This window comes from Eulemur rufifrons, chromosome 30 (assembly GCF_041146395.1).
Source record: "Eulemur rufifrons isolate Redbay chromosome 30, OSU_ERuf_1, whole genome shotgun sequence".
Taxonomy (NCBI): Eukaryota; Metazoa; Chordata; class Mammalia; order Primates; family Lemuridae; genus Eulemur; species Eulemur rufifrons.
The window spans coordinates 137,963,822-137,981,165 of record NC_091012.1 but is presented as its reverse complement, the minus strand read 5'-3'; the positions used below and the strand labels follow the sequence as shown (position 1 = coordinate 137,981,165).

Sequence of the window (17,344 nt, the reverse complement as noted above, 5' to 3'; positions counted from 1 at the left end):
AGCACATGCTGGGGGGTCAGAGGGAAACTAGGAGAGCAGGTGACGGTCCAAACTGCCATTTTCCCAGTCCTCGTTTAAATCTGGGCTGTGGTAGTTTATCTGTTGTTTGTGCATTTGTGTGTATGTTAAATGCCAGCATTTTAAAATAACTTTAAAAAGTGGTGTGTGTGGGTGTGTGTGTGTGTGTGTGTGTGCTGGGGGCTAAGTAGCTGGAGAATGTGATACCCATGCCTTTCATACAGGAAAAAAATAGAACAGCACCCTAGCTAGCTGTGTGGCATCAATAATCTATACGCCTCCACCAAGTGCATTCATCCTTCCTTTGCAGAATGCAGTGGGGGGGTGTTGCAGATTCCCCCCACTCACGTGGGACGTTATGCAGGAGCCTGTATCAAATGCTAATTGTTCAATTACAAGCCCTCTTGTAATGGTGCTAGTTGCAAACGAACTTTTTGTGTGAAAAGACTGTTTTCCTAAACTGTTCTTCTGCTTTGATTATAGCTACTTACAGTAGCAAAATGCAAGAATCCAGAAGTTGCAATTTCATATATTCCAGATGTTCATAACCACGCAACTACCCTGGTTCCCATGGAATCTCGTTTGTGTGATGTTTTCTAAATTTGTATGTTTATGAAAGCTAAGATTCTGCCCCCTCTTGCTCCCCATCCATTTTAACCAATTCTTTTAAATTTGTCAGAATAGAGAAAGCTCCATTTCCACTAAGCTCATAAAGGAAGAATTTTTTTTAAGTGTAACTAGCTAAAGTTATAAATTGAGACTTGCCATTCTTGTGCTCATTAATTTGTTACAAGGGGAAAAAGCAATTAGAATGAAAACCAGTTGAGTGCTTATAAATTACTGTTGTTTAAATATGTGTCTTGCTCAGTGTAGCCAAAAGTTTTCCATTGGTATAAACACTAAAAAAAAGGTGGAGGGTAGATGCTGTTGAAGATGTATTTAAGGCTTAAATTGTCACTTTCCACTTTAAAAATTGGTGATGATGTGGCAAAGTCTAAGACAGTTCAAGTTTCCTGTTTTACATAAGATGAAATAGCCACTGACCAAGGTGCCCGTCTTGAAAGTTTATTCACCATTACATTTAAGAGCTGCCTGCTCTGAAATTCTAATGTGACCTTAAAAGCATCCAACATGGATATATTTTATTCCTGCCAAATTCCATTCCCTTTCTTCCTTTCCAGACCGAATAGCAAGCAAGTCGTCTGGACTGTCAGACGCAGCATTGTCCCTTTTCCCTCGGTGTCCGCACGGCACTGTGCTGCTGCCTGCCCTGCGTGCACTTCTCACGTACCACTGTGCCCAGGGTGGTGACCTTTACTTCCCTCCCACACCTGTGTGTAGTCAGTGTGTCAGGAGCACCTCCCAAGTCTGGGCGCACACCGCAGTCTCCCCAGTGACCCCTCAGTCTGGGTGTCCACCCCAATCTCCCCAGTGACCCCCCAGTCTGGGTGTCCACCCTCGGTGTCTCTAGTGATGTCCATAGTGGTATTGGGACAACATTTTCTCAGGCATTCCTTACTATGATCCCACACTTGCTGTCATCACCATTTCCCTACCACTATCCCTTTGCTCCAAAGAAAAGCGTCCTCTAGTTTATATCACTGTTTGTTTTAGTTTATTCGAGCTGCTCTAACAAAATACCACGGACCTGGTAGCTTATAAACAGCAGATGTTTATTTCTCACAGTTCTGGAGACTGGAAGTCCAAGATCAAGGTGTGGCAGAGTCTGTATCTGGTGAGGATCTGTGTGCTGGTTCATAGATGGCGCCATCTCACTATGTCCTCACGTGGTGGAAGGGGTGAGGGACCTCCTTTGGTCCCTTTTATAAGGACACTGGTCCCACTCATGAGGGCTCTACCCTCATGACCTCATCACCACCCAAATGCCCCACCTCCAGATGCCATCACCGTGGGGTGAGGGTTTCAAGTATGCATTTGGGAGGGGACACACACATTCAGACCACAGCACTGTCTAATATAAAAACCCCACAATTGTGTTGACACATATCGTTTTCATAGTATCTTTCCCTCATCTTCACTTCCCTCACCCCACACCTTGTCAGCCAGGTATTCCCACCCTGGTCAGTGTTAGCTCTGACTTCATGGCTGCCACTTTGTTATAGTGACAACAATAGCTTACGTTTACTGGGCACTTACTGTGTGCCTGGCATGGTTCTATTCTAAGTACTTGACAGGTAAAACTATTTATTCCTACCACCCCCTAGGGAGTAGAAATAGCTCCATCCCCCATTTACAGGTGAGACGCCCAAGGTACTGAGAAGGGAGAAGGCCTGATTGCCCAAGTCACACTGCCAGGAGGTCACAGGGCTAGGATTCAGAACATTGTCCATCTGCCTCCGGAATCTTCCTCGTTTAGTCTTTCATTCAACTGACAAATAAAAATTATACATGCACACACTCTTATTTATTTATTTATCTATCGTGTGCTACGTGACGCTTTGAAATACAGCTGGCCCTCCATACCCGTGAGCTCCTCATCCGCAAATTCGACCCACTGTGGCTGAAAAATAATTTGTGGGGAAAAAACTAAAAATAACAAAGCAACAATGAAAATAATACAAATTTAAAAAACAATACAGTATAAAAACAATTTACATGGTATTTACATCATATTAGGTATTGTAAGTAATCTAGAGATGGTTTAAATTATGCACTAGAATGTTCCTGGGTTACTTGCAAATACCACATCATTGTATAGAAGGGACTTGAGCATCCGTGGACTTGAATGTCTGCAGGGGTCCTGGAGCCAGTCCCCCTGGGTACCGAGGGAGAACTATATATGTACACACTGGGGAATGGCTCATTAAAGCTCATTAACATATGCATTACCTCGCGTATGTATCTTCTTTTGTGGTAACACTTAAACTCTACTCTCGTAGCCATTTTCAATAGCATTCTTATTGAGGATAGTCACCAGGATGACCGACATGTCCCCCAGACCCCAGCCTCTGGCGACCATCGTTTTTCTATCCACTTCCATGAGTTCAATGTGCTTACACTCCACATACCAGTGAGACCACGTGGAATTGGTCTTTCTGTGCCCGGCTTCTTTTTAAAGGCTGAATAGTATTCCATCGTGTGCATATGGCATATTTGTTCTATCTGTTCGTGTGCTGGTGGGCACTTAGGGTGGTTGCGTATCGCGGCAGTTGTGAGCAGTGCTGCAGTGAGCCTGGGGGTGCGGGCATCTCTCCAACAGACTGATCTCAGACCGGGGGATGCACCCGCTGGTGGGACTGCTGGAGCGTAGGGTAGTTCTATTTGTAAGTTTTCGAGGCCCTCCATAGTTTTCCACAGTGGCCTTTACATCCCCACCGACGGCGCGCAAGGGTTCCCTTTTCTCTACCTCCTGGCCAACGCTTATTTTTCATCATGTTGAAAATAGCTGTTCTAATAAGTGTGATGTGACATCTCATTGTGGTTTTAATTTGTATATCTTTCATGATTAGCGATGTTGAGCATTTTTTATGTGCTTTTTGGCAGAATCTTCCTCTTCTAAATGATTTTCCTGGATTCCGTTAATGTGGTAAAATGTTGTTTTGTTTTCTGACATCAAACCCTGCTTTGCTGGAACAAACCCCACCTGGCCAGGACACTTTTCCCTTTTTATATATTGCTGAATTCAGTTTGTTAGTAATTTGCCTGGTATGTTTGCATTTATCTTACCGAGAAAAACTGGGCTCCAATGTTCCTTTTTGAGTGTCCTTGTCGGGTATTAGGCTTATGCTGGCCTTGGAAAACAAGCTGGGCGTTCAGAAACTGCTTTCCTAAGGACCGCTGGCCCCATCTGCTAGTCCTGGTCTCCACTAGATTGGGTTTAGGAACCTTTCTATACAGAACTAGATAGTAAATATTGTAGTGTCTGTCACAACCCTTCATTTTTGTCTTTGCAGTGCAAAATCAGCCATCGAAAGTATGTAAACAAATCCGAGTAGCTGTGGTCCAATAAAACTGTATTTACAAAACAGGCAAGGGGCCGGATTTGTGTCACAGGCTGTATTTACCAACCCTGCCCAGGAGTATGAATAGAATCCAGGAGTGTCTTCCCCCTCCGGGTCTCAGTGTGTGTATGTCCTCTGCTTCCTTCCCCCTTTGCAAGCTCCTGCAGCGCCCCCACTGTCTAAACTTGTATTTCCCAACCTTAGTTCTTTACTCACCATCTGAATTTTCAGCATATTTGCATATGCCTGGTATATTTTGTTAATATTTATTATTTTTTCTTAAATTGAAGTAGCTACTTTTTCTTAAATATACCAGTGTTCATTAGTATACTAGTTTTCTTTCACTAGGTTCTGTTTGCATAGCACACATTAAAATAAAATAAGTATTAAATTTCTAACATTTGCTACCATAGTACTTCAACTTACTCTGAGTACTGTCAGAGCTACGAGTGCCACCAGAGAGTCCTTGCTGTCCAGAAATATAGCAGTTGTCATGATTTTTAATTCCACTGAGTGATGGCGCCGTCCTCGGTGCTAGGGTTGGAAGGACAGATGAGAAGTCTTTTTTTCCTCCCTGCCTAGGGAGGATCACAGGTATTTGCAGAGTCATCTGTCCCAGAGGCTGATAAATGCAGTGTCAGACGTGTACGCTGAGCGTGTACAAAGAGCCCGGGAGCCCGGGAAAGGGCACACAGAGGAGGAGGCATCTGAGCTGCGTCTCAAGCTAGAATTTTTCAGGAGAAGGAAGAAGAGCATTTCGAGGAAAATCTGGGGGCTGAGTTAAGGCCCTGTGGCGCAGCACAGCCCGGCGTGTTTAAGGAGAAGGAACTGTTTCGGTGACATGAACCCAGGAGACACGGTGTCAGAGAGCAGGAAAAGATGCTGGCAAATCAGGTTGACAGCAGATTGACACCAGCTGAGATGCTGGAACCTGTGCAGTGAGAAGCCGTTGATTCCCTTTTCAAAGCTAAACCTGGAGGTGCTGAGAGTAAAGGATGCCGCGTCTACTCCGTGGAGATTAATAACCAAACAGCAGCGATCGAGACCACTCGGCAACCTGGGAAGATGCTCACAGTGTGTTCTGTGAAAAAGAACAGGGATACCGTATTCGGTGACCATGAAGATTATGTGCCAAAATTAATACGCACAGAGAAAAGGGACTGGAAGAAATTCCCCAACTTGAGAACAGGAGTTGCGTTGATTGTATAATAATGTGAGCTCTTTGCTCAATCTACCAAATTGCTTTCTCTGTTATTTGCAAAGTCATACGGTAATTTTTGTTTAATCGTGATTTTTTAGTGGTGCTATCCATTGTAAATCTTCTACTTGGCATTCGTGCTGTTTTCCAGTTTCCAAATATCAAATGCAAAATTCATGAGAGTTCAAAACCTTTGGGCACCAGGCTGCGGTTCTAGAGGACACAGCCGTGTCTGAGCCTGGCAGTCCTGAGAGGCTGCCTGGAGGCAGGGGCTGGGGCCTCCCTCGGCTGTGGTGCTCTGTGAGTACTTCCAGGAAAGCGGCCTCCCCGCCGGGGCCCCCAGGGGTAGCGTCCTCCCCCCAGCCAGGCGTTGGCCTGGGAGGAAGTAGCAACCTGGGTTTGTAACTGAGTAATGCTTTTCCCTACTGGATGGTCCCGTGTTTAGAGGATATTAAAATAGTTCTGGCAAGGGTGCCTGGTCTGCGAGAGTCAGGCCCGAGCTGTGCTCAGCCGCCACCCTTGGGGTCCAGGCCAGATGTTATAATCGAAACCCTATTTTAATAAGATCCTTCTGGTGTTTCTTTTGGACGCCATCCAAGGCTGTTCCATTTTGCACCAAATCCGTGTTACGGCAGGTCATCTCGAGCAGGTCTGCAGCACATAAAGACGTCGTCTCTGCAGCCCGCTTCGGGTCGCACAGTGCTGTCAGAGACGCCAGGTAGGGGTCGAGGTCCGGCCCTTCAGGATTCTCTTTTATATATATATACACACGTTAAAATGTGAAGCCGATGTGAACGTGCTCAGTGATTTAGACCGCAAACCAGCATCTCCCTGCTTTTTACCATGGATTAAACTGGAGTTTGCATATGATAAGAATTGCTTCTCGGGCAGGAAATACAATCCTCTGGTGAGACTAATCCACCTCTGTTGAAAATAAGTGAACCCATAATAAATTAGATGAGGATGCGGTTTCTAACTCTCTTGTCTTTTCTGTTGACTGTTCCCGATTCTGTGTGTGTGTGCGTGTGGGTGTGGGTGTCACCATTTGGTTTATTCCACCCAGCTCCTACTTCCTGTCCCTTGGCTTCTCTTCTACTTTTTATCAGCATCCTCCCCTTCCCCGCCACCTTGAGTCACCTCTGCCCTGAGCGGAAGGCGGCAGCTGCAGCCCTGCTGGAGAGACCGTTCTGATCCAGGGAATGTGGACCAGGGGGAAGCTGAGCTGGCCCCACTATGAACAGGATGTTAGAGAAGCGTCAGTATTCACAGAAGCAGAAGGAGGTGCTACCTGCAGATGAGCAGCCCCCGCTCGGGTTTCATTATGACTCCGCTGTGAAGTCCCCCCTCTTTCGCCCTTTAGATTGGACGGGCGCGTTAACCAGGGGCTGTTTGGCATCTGTTGCTCACGGGGCCTGACCAGCAGCCCCGGCTGTTGGCCCTGTCACCAGGCAGCTTTTGCAGGCGCACCAGAATCAAATCAGGAAACTCCCAACCACACACTCCAGTGTGCGTGTTTCACTTCCTGCCCAGCAAGGGGTGTCCCCACCCCCTTAGTCCCCTACCACCACAGTCGAAAAGGCGCAGTCCCAGTCCACCCTCTTCCTGTCTCGGCTTCTTGGTCCCTGTATGTGATCAGGTTCCCGTGGCCCTGCGTGGCGTGGCGTGGCACACCCGTCGTTCACCCATCTCTTAGGAGCTGTGAGTAATAAGTCCTTCTTTCAATGGCATTAACCTATTTGTGTTGTCACTCAGTCACCTCCATAAATTAACATCCCTTGGGTTTGGTTGGGATAAGACAGTGAGGTAATTTTTTCTCTGCGAGGAATTTTACAATTGAAAGGGACCTTGTAGATCATTGAACTCCACCTGTTCCTTGGTCCGAACAGGAAGTGAGGGAAGCTGATGAGGGCAGAGGCCTTGGAGCCCCTGATTAAGTGTACTCGTCCCGTAAACGTGAAGAAACCGTACCAAAGCCTCCCATCACTGCATCTGACTTTGTTTGGGTGCCGTCTCTTATTTTTAATTTAGCTGTCTTTATGTGAGCATCTTCGAAACATGCAATTTATCTCTGTTTGCTTTTTGTAATACAGAAAGCATTCAGCCTCACTGTCACAATGTAGACCTAGTTTGCAACTTACTTTGCTGAAAAATGTAATACAAGTGGTGTTACTGATTAAATGGCTTCCTTCCTCTTTTCAAAGGATGCCATTTTTAACCGTTGTGTGGTGTGTGGATTCAGGAGTCAGAGGGCTGCTTGCTGGCTGTGTGCCTGCATGGAAATCACCTAACCACTGCGTGACTCAGTTTCCTCTTCTGCAGTATGGATTTAAGTGGGCTAACTCATAGGTTGTTGCCAAGTCTCCCTGGGTTAATTCATGGAAAGGGCTGACACAGGGAGTAAGCACTTGGTGGTGTCAGCTTTATTTTGGTATTCTCAAATAATATAATGGAGATTTTTATTCAGGTATATATTAATACATGTGGCTGAGAGCCCCTGGGAGTTTTGAGACTGTCCTTTGTATGGCAGTCATCTGTGCCTAAAAACTTAGTTTTATTTCTATTGTGTTGTTGTGCCTAAATCCTTAATTCTTGTTCTTTTAAAGTCCTTTATTCTAAAAACATCGAGGACTCTTTTATTCTGTTGCTTACTGCCCTTCGTTGACGTCAGCGTCACCAATTTCTCTTAGTCACCCATCGTGTGTGTTTTCAGCACATCCATCTTGAGCAGCAGCTGCCGTAGCGAGAAGGGGAGCCCTGTGTGTCACAAAGTGAAGTAAGATGGGCCTCCTTCCTGCAGAGAGCGTCAGTCTCCGCAGGGGCCAGGAGAGGCACGTGGGCCTTGGAACGCTGCAGGTGACACGCTGCAGGTGACAGGGCAGATTTCATTCCGACCTTCCACCATGCACACCTGGCTAATTTTCAAAATTTTTTGTAGAGATGGAATTTCACTATGTTGCTCAGGCTGGTCTCGAACTCCTGGCCTCAAGCAGTCCTCCTGCCTCAGCCTCTCAAACTGCTGAGACTATAGGTGTGAGCCACCATACCCAGCTTTTATTATTTTTTATTCCTTTTTTTTTCCCATATATTTTTAATCTGCAGTTGGTTGAATCCGAGGATTCGGAACCTGTAGGTACAGAGGGCTGACTGTATATCAAATTGGATCAGCATACGTTTCCTATAGAGAAGTAGATGTAAATCTCTTCAGCTTTATGGGCCTTTTGGTTTCTGTTGCAACGACTCAACTCACTATTGTAGCGTGAAAATAGCCATAGACCAGACGTCAACTCTTGGGTGTGGTTGTGTCCCAATAAAACTTTATTTACAAACATAGGCAGTGGGCCAGACTCAGCCCGAGCGCCTCAATTTGCCAACCCTGATCTGGACAATTTAAAAATAAACACACTGCACCCATCAGCTTTGGGTAGCAGTCAGTATTCCGAGTTTCTACGTCTGTTAAATACCTAATAAAGATTCTGGTTTTAATGCCACACATCGGTGCCCTTGCTGTTTGTTTCCGCTGAAGACGCAAAACCAGCCCCACAGCTGCCTGAGTAGTAAATGTCTGCTTTTCTCTGCCACATAAACAGAATTTCTACAGGCCAGTGAGTGACAATGTAGCAGGTTTTGCTGATGAATCAGGCCAACATTAACTGGGCATAATGGCTCACTGTATAACTCGAATGGCTTGTGAAGCCATTGTGAGAGGTGTGGCTTCGCACTGTCATAATTGCAAGAAAACAAAGCATGTGCTTGGTTTGTTGTAAATCTGTCTTTATGGCCTAGCTAGATGAGACAAATCCTCTCGTGACACTGTAGCGCCTTCCACTCCAAATGGACAGGACTTTACTTTGGAGATCCTACCATCTTTTAATAAAATGTGGTCCTTCTTTTAAGTTTAAGTTTCTGAGTTTATCATGAGTATTCCCTTTTTTCTCCTTGGGAATAATTTTCCCTCATCTGATTTTTCTCAGCTGCTGTGTGTGATCTGAAGTGTACGATCAGTTGCATGTGGAGAGTGGCTTGCTCTTCAGTGGCAACAACCCGGAATCGAGCAGAAATGTGAGGACAGCACATACAGATAGTGACCTTTTAGGATATCAGTTCCTCTAGGTCACTGTTCCTTACTGGAGGCAGGGTCGATTGGACAATAGCTGGAGACACGTTTGGCTGTCCCAGGGGGAGTGTGTGCTCCTGGCCTCTAGTGGGTGGACCCTGCAATGCATGGGACAGCCCCACCCAGCAAAGAATGGCCCTTCCCAATGTAAGCTGTGCTACGGCTGAGAAACGCTGCCGTCAGCAGGTTCCTCAGGGATACTCTTCCCAGGCAGGTGGCAAGCCCCCTGGCTTTGGGAGTGCCTCCAGGCTAGCCCAGGGGGATCACCAAGGACACTAACCCACCGCCCTCACTGTCACCATTCATCGGTACCGCCAGACTCCTTGTCTCCTCCCTTTAAACTACTTCGCACTTGCCGCTTGAGTGAAGGGGCTGGGGAGCTCACTCGAGCCTCTTTCGTAAGGACGCTAATGCCATCTGTGAGGGTGGAGCCCTCATAACTTCGTCACTTCCCAAAGGCCCCACCTCTCAATGCTACCACATTGGGTATTCGTTTCCAAAATATGAATTTTCGGGGGACGCAGACATGCCGACCATGGCAGGCATCTTCCTGTCTTGGAACACTCTTACACTGACGGTGGGACTGCAAATTAGCACAACCCCTGTGCAAAGTAATTTGGAGATATCCCAAAGAACTAAAAATAGAAATACCATTTGATCCAGCAATCCCACTACTAGGCATCTACCCAAAGGAAAAAAAGACATTCTGTAATAAAGACGTCTGCACTCGAATGTTTATAGCAGCACAATTCACAATTGCAAAGATGTGGCAACAACCCAAGTGCCCATCAATGCATGAGTGGATTAATAAAATGTGGTATATGTATACCATGGAGTTCTACTCAGCTGCAAAAAACAATGGTGATCTAGCACCTCTTATATTATCCTGGATAGAGCTTGAGCCCATCCTCCAAAGTGAGGTATCGCAAGAATGGAAAAACATACACCACATGTACTCGCCATCAGATTGATACTAACTGATCAACATTAATGTGCTCACATGGTAGTAATACTCACTGGGTGCCGGTCAGGTGAGGGGGTGGGGGGGTAAACTCACAAGTAATGGAAGCAAAAGTTGCTGGAAACCTGAAGGATAAAAGCTCCTTGTAGCGAGGTAGAGAATGGAGTCATTGGTGAGCACAGGTGTGTTTTGTGTTGTGGGAGCGGGTAGGGGCTGGGAAGGTGGCCAGAGAGAGAGAAAGCAAGTTAGGAGGAAACGGTGAGGTGGGTGGTAAAAGGGCCCATCCTCCAGTGCGGAGCGCAGGAGGGAAGACTCCCTGAGGGGGGGGGAACCTTGGAGGGGCTCCCTTGTCACCCACGCAGGTGGTCAGAGACCTGTAAGGAAACGTGCAAGGCTCTTGCAACTGATGGTGAAATGGACAGCGGCTGCCCTATTAATCTGTTAGATACGTGGAAGGTACGCATTCTGCATGCTCGTTGTAACAGGCGGCGGGGCAGGAGCAGTGGGTGGATTGAGGAGACGCAGGTTAGTGGCAGTGCAGGCACGGCGTCTCCTCTCGTGGAGGAACACTCCCACCTGGTGGGCGTTTCGTGCGTTGCAGGGTCGGTTTACGTTGGGCTAAGGGTGCTGGCGTGCGAGCTGAGGGAACGGCTGCCCCCCTGTGGCCAACCGAAAGAAGGCAGAAGAGAAGCAGGTGCCCCGCAAGGTTGACAGCTAGTTTTAGCCAGCAGAGCGTCCCAACAAGGGAGTTGGGTGGGCACTTTCAGAACTCCTGCTCCCTGCTCATTCGTCTGATGCGTGGAAAATATAAACAACACGAGATCACAAAGCCCCGGGATGGGAAGGCCCCTGGCACTCCTCACGCTCCGCAAGCCAGGGAGCCGAGCGCTGGGGGCCCACATTACTCACACGGGCCTCCTGGACCCCCTCCGTCTCTCCCTTCCAAGGATACCGAGCTCCCGCGCACCTCTGGCTGCCTTTGCACCAAGCAAGGAGATCCAGCCCCTGCATCCCAGGCTTGCTGGTGTAAGAAAATAGCTGCAGCTGCGTAGACTCCCCGTCCCTGTTGCCAACCTCCCCAGGAGTAAGACGCTGCCTTCCTCTGCTTGGGGAAGGGCTGGTGCAGCTTCCCCAGCGCCCACCCCACACCCTGTGCTGTTGAAACCCACATTCTCCACAAGGGTGAGGCGTGGCTTTCTATGTGCAATAACAGTCCAGACTCTTCTTCCCACATCTTCATGCAACAGCCTGCATCCAGCGCGCATCTAAAAGCACCTTGAAATTGCCACGTGTTGCGTTCATCAGCAGCTTCCAAGGGAGGCGGTGAAAGGACGCACTGGGGTGGGGAAAGGGAAAGGCGAGCCCCTCTTGCAAAGTTGTGAGAAAACTGCCCGTCAGTGCACACAGCCTTTTCCTCTCGTTCAGGCTGGGGTTGTGTGATGGCTTGCCCCGACGTGTCTGTGAGCCTCGGAGCTCAGCACTCGCCACCCCCTCATCCCGGGCTGAAGAAGGTGCCCTGTGTGTATTGCAGCTGGGGACACAGAGAGGCTTCAGTGTGAGCTTCTGCGGAGAGTGATACAAACCAGGAGTCGGGGTTCTGCAGCAGGATCATCCAACCGGGACACGTAGGGCAGACTCCATTCTCTGTTCTCTGTTTTGCTGCTTAATAACACTGAAAGGTTCTACCCCTAAAGGCCATTTTTCATCACATTCCAACACGGATCTTCCCAGGTCTCCAGTGTCTTCCTCTCTCCCTTCCCTTCCCTGCCTGCCCACCCCCAAGTCGGAAGCACCGCCGGGCATCCCGCAGCAGCGCCCACCCCTGCTGACAAAGTGCATTTGAGATCCACGGGCCGCCCTCGATCTCAGTGGCTGTGCCTCCCCCTCCCGTCTGCAGCCCACCCAGCCTTGGCCTCCCTCTCTCGCTGCAGGTTTTTCCCACTCGGCTTTCACGTTCGGGATCGAGAGCCACATCAGCCAGTCCAACATCAATGGGACGCTAGTGCCACCAGCTGCCCTCATCTCCATCCTGCAGAAGGGGCTGCAGTATGTGGAAGCTGAGATCAGCATCAATGAGGTACGTAGGGGCCCCCAGTCACAGAGCCCTGGGGGCGCCCGGGAAGCAGGTCGGAGCCTAACGTGTACCCCCGGTACTGGGAGGTCAGTCGGGACTTTTTTCCCCACTTCGTGTTACTAGTTTATTCGATGAGGAGACGGTGGTTCTGCGGACACACCAGTAGCGAGCGTTTGAGGCCCCTTCCACATGGGTCTGTGTTTTTCACATAAATCCCCAGAATCGCCGCTGCTGATGCATGGCGGTGCCTGAAAGGGACGCGCGGATCTGCACCTGGACCTGGCGCGCTCCCGGCACGTGCGCAGACACGCCCTCCCTCCGCGGTTCCTCGGGGCGAGTGGGCAGAAGGGGGACACCCCCCACGATCAAGCAGAATCTGTGTTTTGTGGGAACCCAACAACAGGCATGGCCCCAGGGAGCGTCGGGGGCAGGGAGGGGCACGTGTGTTAAGGAGGAGCTGGGGTGACGGTTTCTCCACGGCGCTGGCTGTAGGTAGAGCTGGCGTGAGCGCACGCAGCAGTAACCGCGAATTGCAGTCGGGCCGATCGGCCTGTGTCCCGTCCTGCTCTTTAGACCGGGGCACAGTGAGTGGTTGTGCCAGTCCTGTACCAGTCTTGACACTTGGTTGTCTGGGTTTTAAGCAGAGCCCCTCCCCCTCTCTCGCTGCCTTCTGCCTGCTCCGGAGATTCTGCAGTGAAATCCCCTCCATCTCTGGGATCTGCCACCTTTCTCGTTGTCTCCACCCGAGGCCATTTCTGACCCCACACTTGCCAGCGCCTCCTGCCTCTCTTTCTCCTGCTCCGACCCAGGGACTCTGCCCGACTTCTCCACACCCACCACGATCCGCGTCCTTCAGGGTCCCCTCCGTTCTGCCTTCCTGGGAGCGCCCCGCCCTTACGGACCTCGCTCCTTCACAGCCGGTGGCACCGCTTTCTCTTTAGCTTTCAAAGAAAGCCCTTTCAGAAAGTCACCAAAGTAATAAATTAATATCCCGTTTTCTGCTTTGCTCTTTTCTGTGCCATTCGCTCAAATCCGAGCCTTTGAGAACCCTGGCGTTTGTGCCTCTCCTGTGCCCTTGGCAGCGGCCAGCTCCTCTCTCCCTTTTGTCACTCTGGATGCCCAGGGTTTTCCACTGACGTCTTCCGGCCACATCTCGTCTCTCTGTCCCTAAACTCTGGTAGGGGTACACGCCCCAGAGGCCCCCGCCAGCCCTCAGATCTCAGGGTGCCACGTGTGACTCCGTTTCCCCCACTGGTGGGTTCCCGCCCCTCCTCTGCCAGGAGCCTTTCATAACCTCTCTTCCCTGGCACTCCACATCCCAGCACGTCTACAGGCAAATGGAAGACCATGTCATTTGTCACTGACTTGTCACAACGGTTTCCAGTCCTTAAAAAGTGAGACAGCGTGTCCTTAGAGTTTACATGGAGAGGTGCTTTTGTTACCTCGGGCAGTCACTTCTCGCCCGTTTGGGGCTTGAGTGGAGGAAGGGTGTGCAGTGGCCCGGCCAGTCAGCAGTGCCCACTGCGTGGCCAGAATCGTCCCCCAAGGAGGCAGAATCACCCCCGTTGGGAACTGACGCATTAGGGTTAGCACTTTCTGTCGTGGAGTAAAGCGGGCGTCCTCGGTGCCCCAGTGCAGTTTGACACTGGGAACAACCACTGTACCTGGTTCTTCATCGGTGGTACCCCGAGTCCACCTGTCCCCACCCCTGCCCACTGGGATCCCTTCGCCCCATACTCCTGGGCACCCAGCCAAAGTCGCTCCTCCTTGGCCCTGTGGCTGCTCGGTGCCAGCTGTTTACGCTCCACGTCCCTGCACCTCCCTTGCCGGGAGAGGAGAGGCCGGCCGTTCTGGGTGAGCTGACGGCTGTCCCCTTGGCTTGCTTTCCCAGGATGGCACAGTATTTGATGGCCGCCCCATAGAGTCCCTGTCCCTGATCGATGCTGTGATGCCCGACGTGGTGCAGACGCGGCAGCAGGCGTTCCGGGAGAAGCTCGCCCAGCAGCAGGCCAGTGTGGCGGCCACGGCTGCGGCGGCGGCAGCGGCAGCAGCGGCGGCGGCGGCAGCTGCAGCGACGACGGCGACAACAGCCACGACAACCCCAGCAGCTGTTTCCCAGCAAAATCCACCAAAGAACGGAGAGGCCACGGTGAACGGGGAGGAGAACGGAGCACATGCAATAAGTGAGTGCCCGGCCCTGGAGGTTCTCTGGGCGTCCGGGGGTTTATTGTTTTCTTCTGACTGTGGACAAATCCCAATAACTTCCTAAAAATCCTACTACCGCTGTACATTTCTTACCCGTTGCTCTCTAGTTTTCGCTTACTGCCTGGCCGGGAGAGCTTCACGTTCCATTTGTGTCATCAAAGTCCTCACACCTGTTACTCTTCACTCACACATCCTCAATTGTAGGAAATCCTGCCTGCTGCTGCCCTGAGACTTCCAGTACCGCGAGAGGAAGTGCCAGGTGGTTATTGTGCGCCGTGAACAGAAGCGTTTCATTCGCGGGAACCTTTAGTCCCAGCCTCCGGCTGTCCGTGTTGGGCTTTTCCGGCCAAGTTACGGTAGAATAGTCGAGCTCTGTCACTGTGAGGGCACCAGGCCCCAGATTTGGTCTTTGCAAAACCCCAGGAGGTCAGTCCCTGTTAGATAATTGCCTAAGAGTATGCGGCAAATAAGTCAGAGAGCCCGAGTTTGCACCCGGAGAACCCACCTCCCCTTGGACACACTGCTTTATAGACTCTCAGGGGCTCTGTTTCAGGGTCTGAGTTCACAGCATGCACACATGCCTACGTGTGGTGCACGTGTGTGTCTGTGTGTTTGTGCCTGTGTGTATTCTTCCTTTCTTGAAAGTCATTTCCCGCATGCAGCCCAGCAGTCCTTGAAGCTCGAGCTAAGATGCTGGCGTCTTACCCTGTAGGTCCTGGCCCCGCAGCCTCCGCCCATGCGGGGGGCCGGCTGGGTCACCTGTGACGCCGCTGCAGCCCACAGCCAAGCCCTGTGGCAAGTCAAAGGCACCAGCGAACCGATTCTTGAGGTCTCTCTTGGGCTCAAGAACCAGATCTAGCATTTAATGGCAAGGCCAGCAGGTGGCCTGCAGGCCATCTGACTTGCATAAATGAGCAGCCCTCCCCCGAGGGCTCCAGAGTCTCTGAGGATGAGGCCGGGGCTTAGGCAGGGAAAGAAGGATAGGAAAACACCTGGCTTGTGCCGAAGAGCGTTTATCGACTGTCCAGCGACACAAAATACAACCTCAAATTCTCAAACGTAAAGAAAATGGGTGTAGTTGGCTTTGTAATCTTACATCACAGAAAGTAATTTGTAATTGGTGAACTTGGAGAGACTGGTGTCTGCTGAGGAAGAAATTTGCCCGCGTTTAAACTGCGCCACCAGTTTCCTTAAATCTCAAGCAACTCTAGTGTGGGATCCATGTGGGCCCCACGAGCGGACGGAATGGAGACAACGGTGTGACTTCAGCCACGCTGGCTTTCCTTAGGGAAGTATGGGCAGGTCAGTCTTGATACTCGGAGGGGCGTCACCTATGGGCCACCACTGCCACCCCCTCCGCAGCTGCCCTCCCGCAGACAGGCCCGGTTCTAGGCTCGGTGCGACCTGCAGGCTGCCCCCTCTCCCACGCTCCCGTCCGTCCCCCCGCTGCTTGTATGTCCAAACAGGCTGAGGCCACACCTGAAGTCACATTTCATTCCAACCTTCCAGAACTTTTCCTTCTGCCACTTGGGAGGAAAGCGACCACTTTCCACACTGTTTGTCTTGAGGGTGGCATTTGGCCTGGCTTGCCTGCACTGTCAGTGACCTACCCGGGAACCGAGAACCAGGGCCCCGTGGCTCTGCCAGGGCAGGCGTGGTCGGCTGGAAGCCCTGGCGGTGCCGCTCCCATCGCGAAAGCCGATACGTGGGCCGTGCCCAGAAGACAGCACTGGAGCCCCGGAACTCGGGGGCACTGGAAGGCGGGGGCTTGCTGAAAGCATGATGGTGCTTACCGGTGGGGGCGTCCCAGATGCAGAGCTGAGACCACAGGCAGGTGAGCCCCAGGAAAACATTTGTCTCGTCACGGGAACAGGAACCTTCTGGCTGGTCCCTGTCACCTGCGGCCACCCGTTCACCTGATTGCTGTAGGTGAGGCGTCTGCTGAGGTGGCCTCCGGAGAATGTGCCGTCCACGATGAGAACACAGAAGGGAAGCAGTGGTCAGGTCACTCAGCAGGTGTCCACCCAGCTTGCTCGTCGACAGCACGTGCGGGAGGACCTCAGGGACGCTCCGTGCCATGTGAAAACAAGTACTGGATGTTTTTTTCTTTTTTACAGCCAAGCAGTTATATAATAAAAATTGCTCAGACCGGTTACGTCTCGGTGAAGCAACTCCCACGTCAGAAAGGCCACCTAAAACCAGAGCAGGCACAAAAGAGGCCCTGTCCCGGGACCCGCAGTCAGAATGCGCTTTGCGGAGAGATGCACGTGTCCCGTCGTGAACCTGAGCCAGTCGCTGGGCCCTGGTCTAAGGTCGGCCCCTTAGTGTCCCCTCCCTGGCCTGTGCCCCTGGAGGCCGGCTCCCTGCCGTGGCCATGGCCGTGGGCGTCTGCGCTCTGGGCTTTGCCTGCCCGCTTCTTCCCACACCGGGTCTGCACGCCAAGCCCTGCCCCGCCCCGCGCATGGACCTCCTCGCCTGTGCACCCTGGCTGGATGCTCTGGGGCCTGAGTCACTGCCCAGGCTGAAACTCCGGGGCAGCCACCCCGACCCCCTTCTCAGCCCCAGCACCCCGTGCCTGTCGAGGCAGAGTGCGCCCTGGCTGCGTGGTGATGAGCGTGTGCACACTGGCTTCCGGGCCTCCTTGGAGATGCGAGACCCCACCGCCGCGTGGCCAGCTAGGAGGCCTGCCCACCTCTGCCATTGCCAGGGACGAATCTGCCAAACCTGGAAAGACATTTTTCTTCTCTCCCAATACCTCAAGCAGCCGGATGAGACCTTCAGAAGTGTGAAAGAAATACCCGCTTTGAGGAGT

The 17,344-nt window shown here is 51.2% G+C and overlaps 1 protein-coding gene across 5 annotated transcripts in view; it reads left to right on the top strand.

Annotated features, from left to right (window-relative positions):
- The window catches only part of TBL1X (transducin beta like 1 X-linked), a 211,927-nt gene that overhangs the window by 170,653 nt on the left and 23,930 nt on the right, over window positions 1-17,344 (top strand). For all 5 annotated transcript variants that reach the window (XM_069464267.1, XM_069464270.1, XM_069464266.1 and 2 more), the window contains 2 exons: window positions 12,185-12,330; window positions 14,219-14,510. In XM_069464267.1, the coding sequence (XP_069320368.1) occupies window positions 12,185-12,330; window positions 14,219-14,510 (438 nt within the window). The remainder of the gene's footprint in view (window positions 1-12,184; window positions 12,331-14,218; window positions 14,511-17,344) is intronic.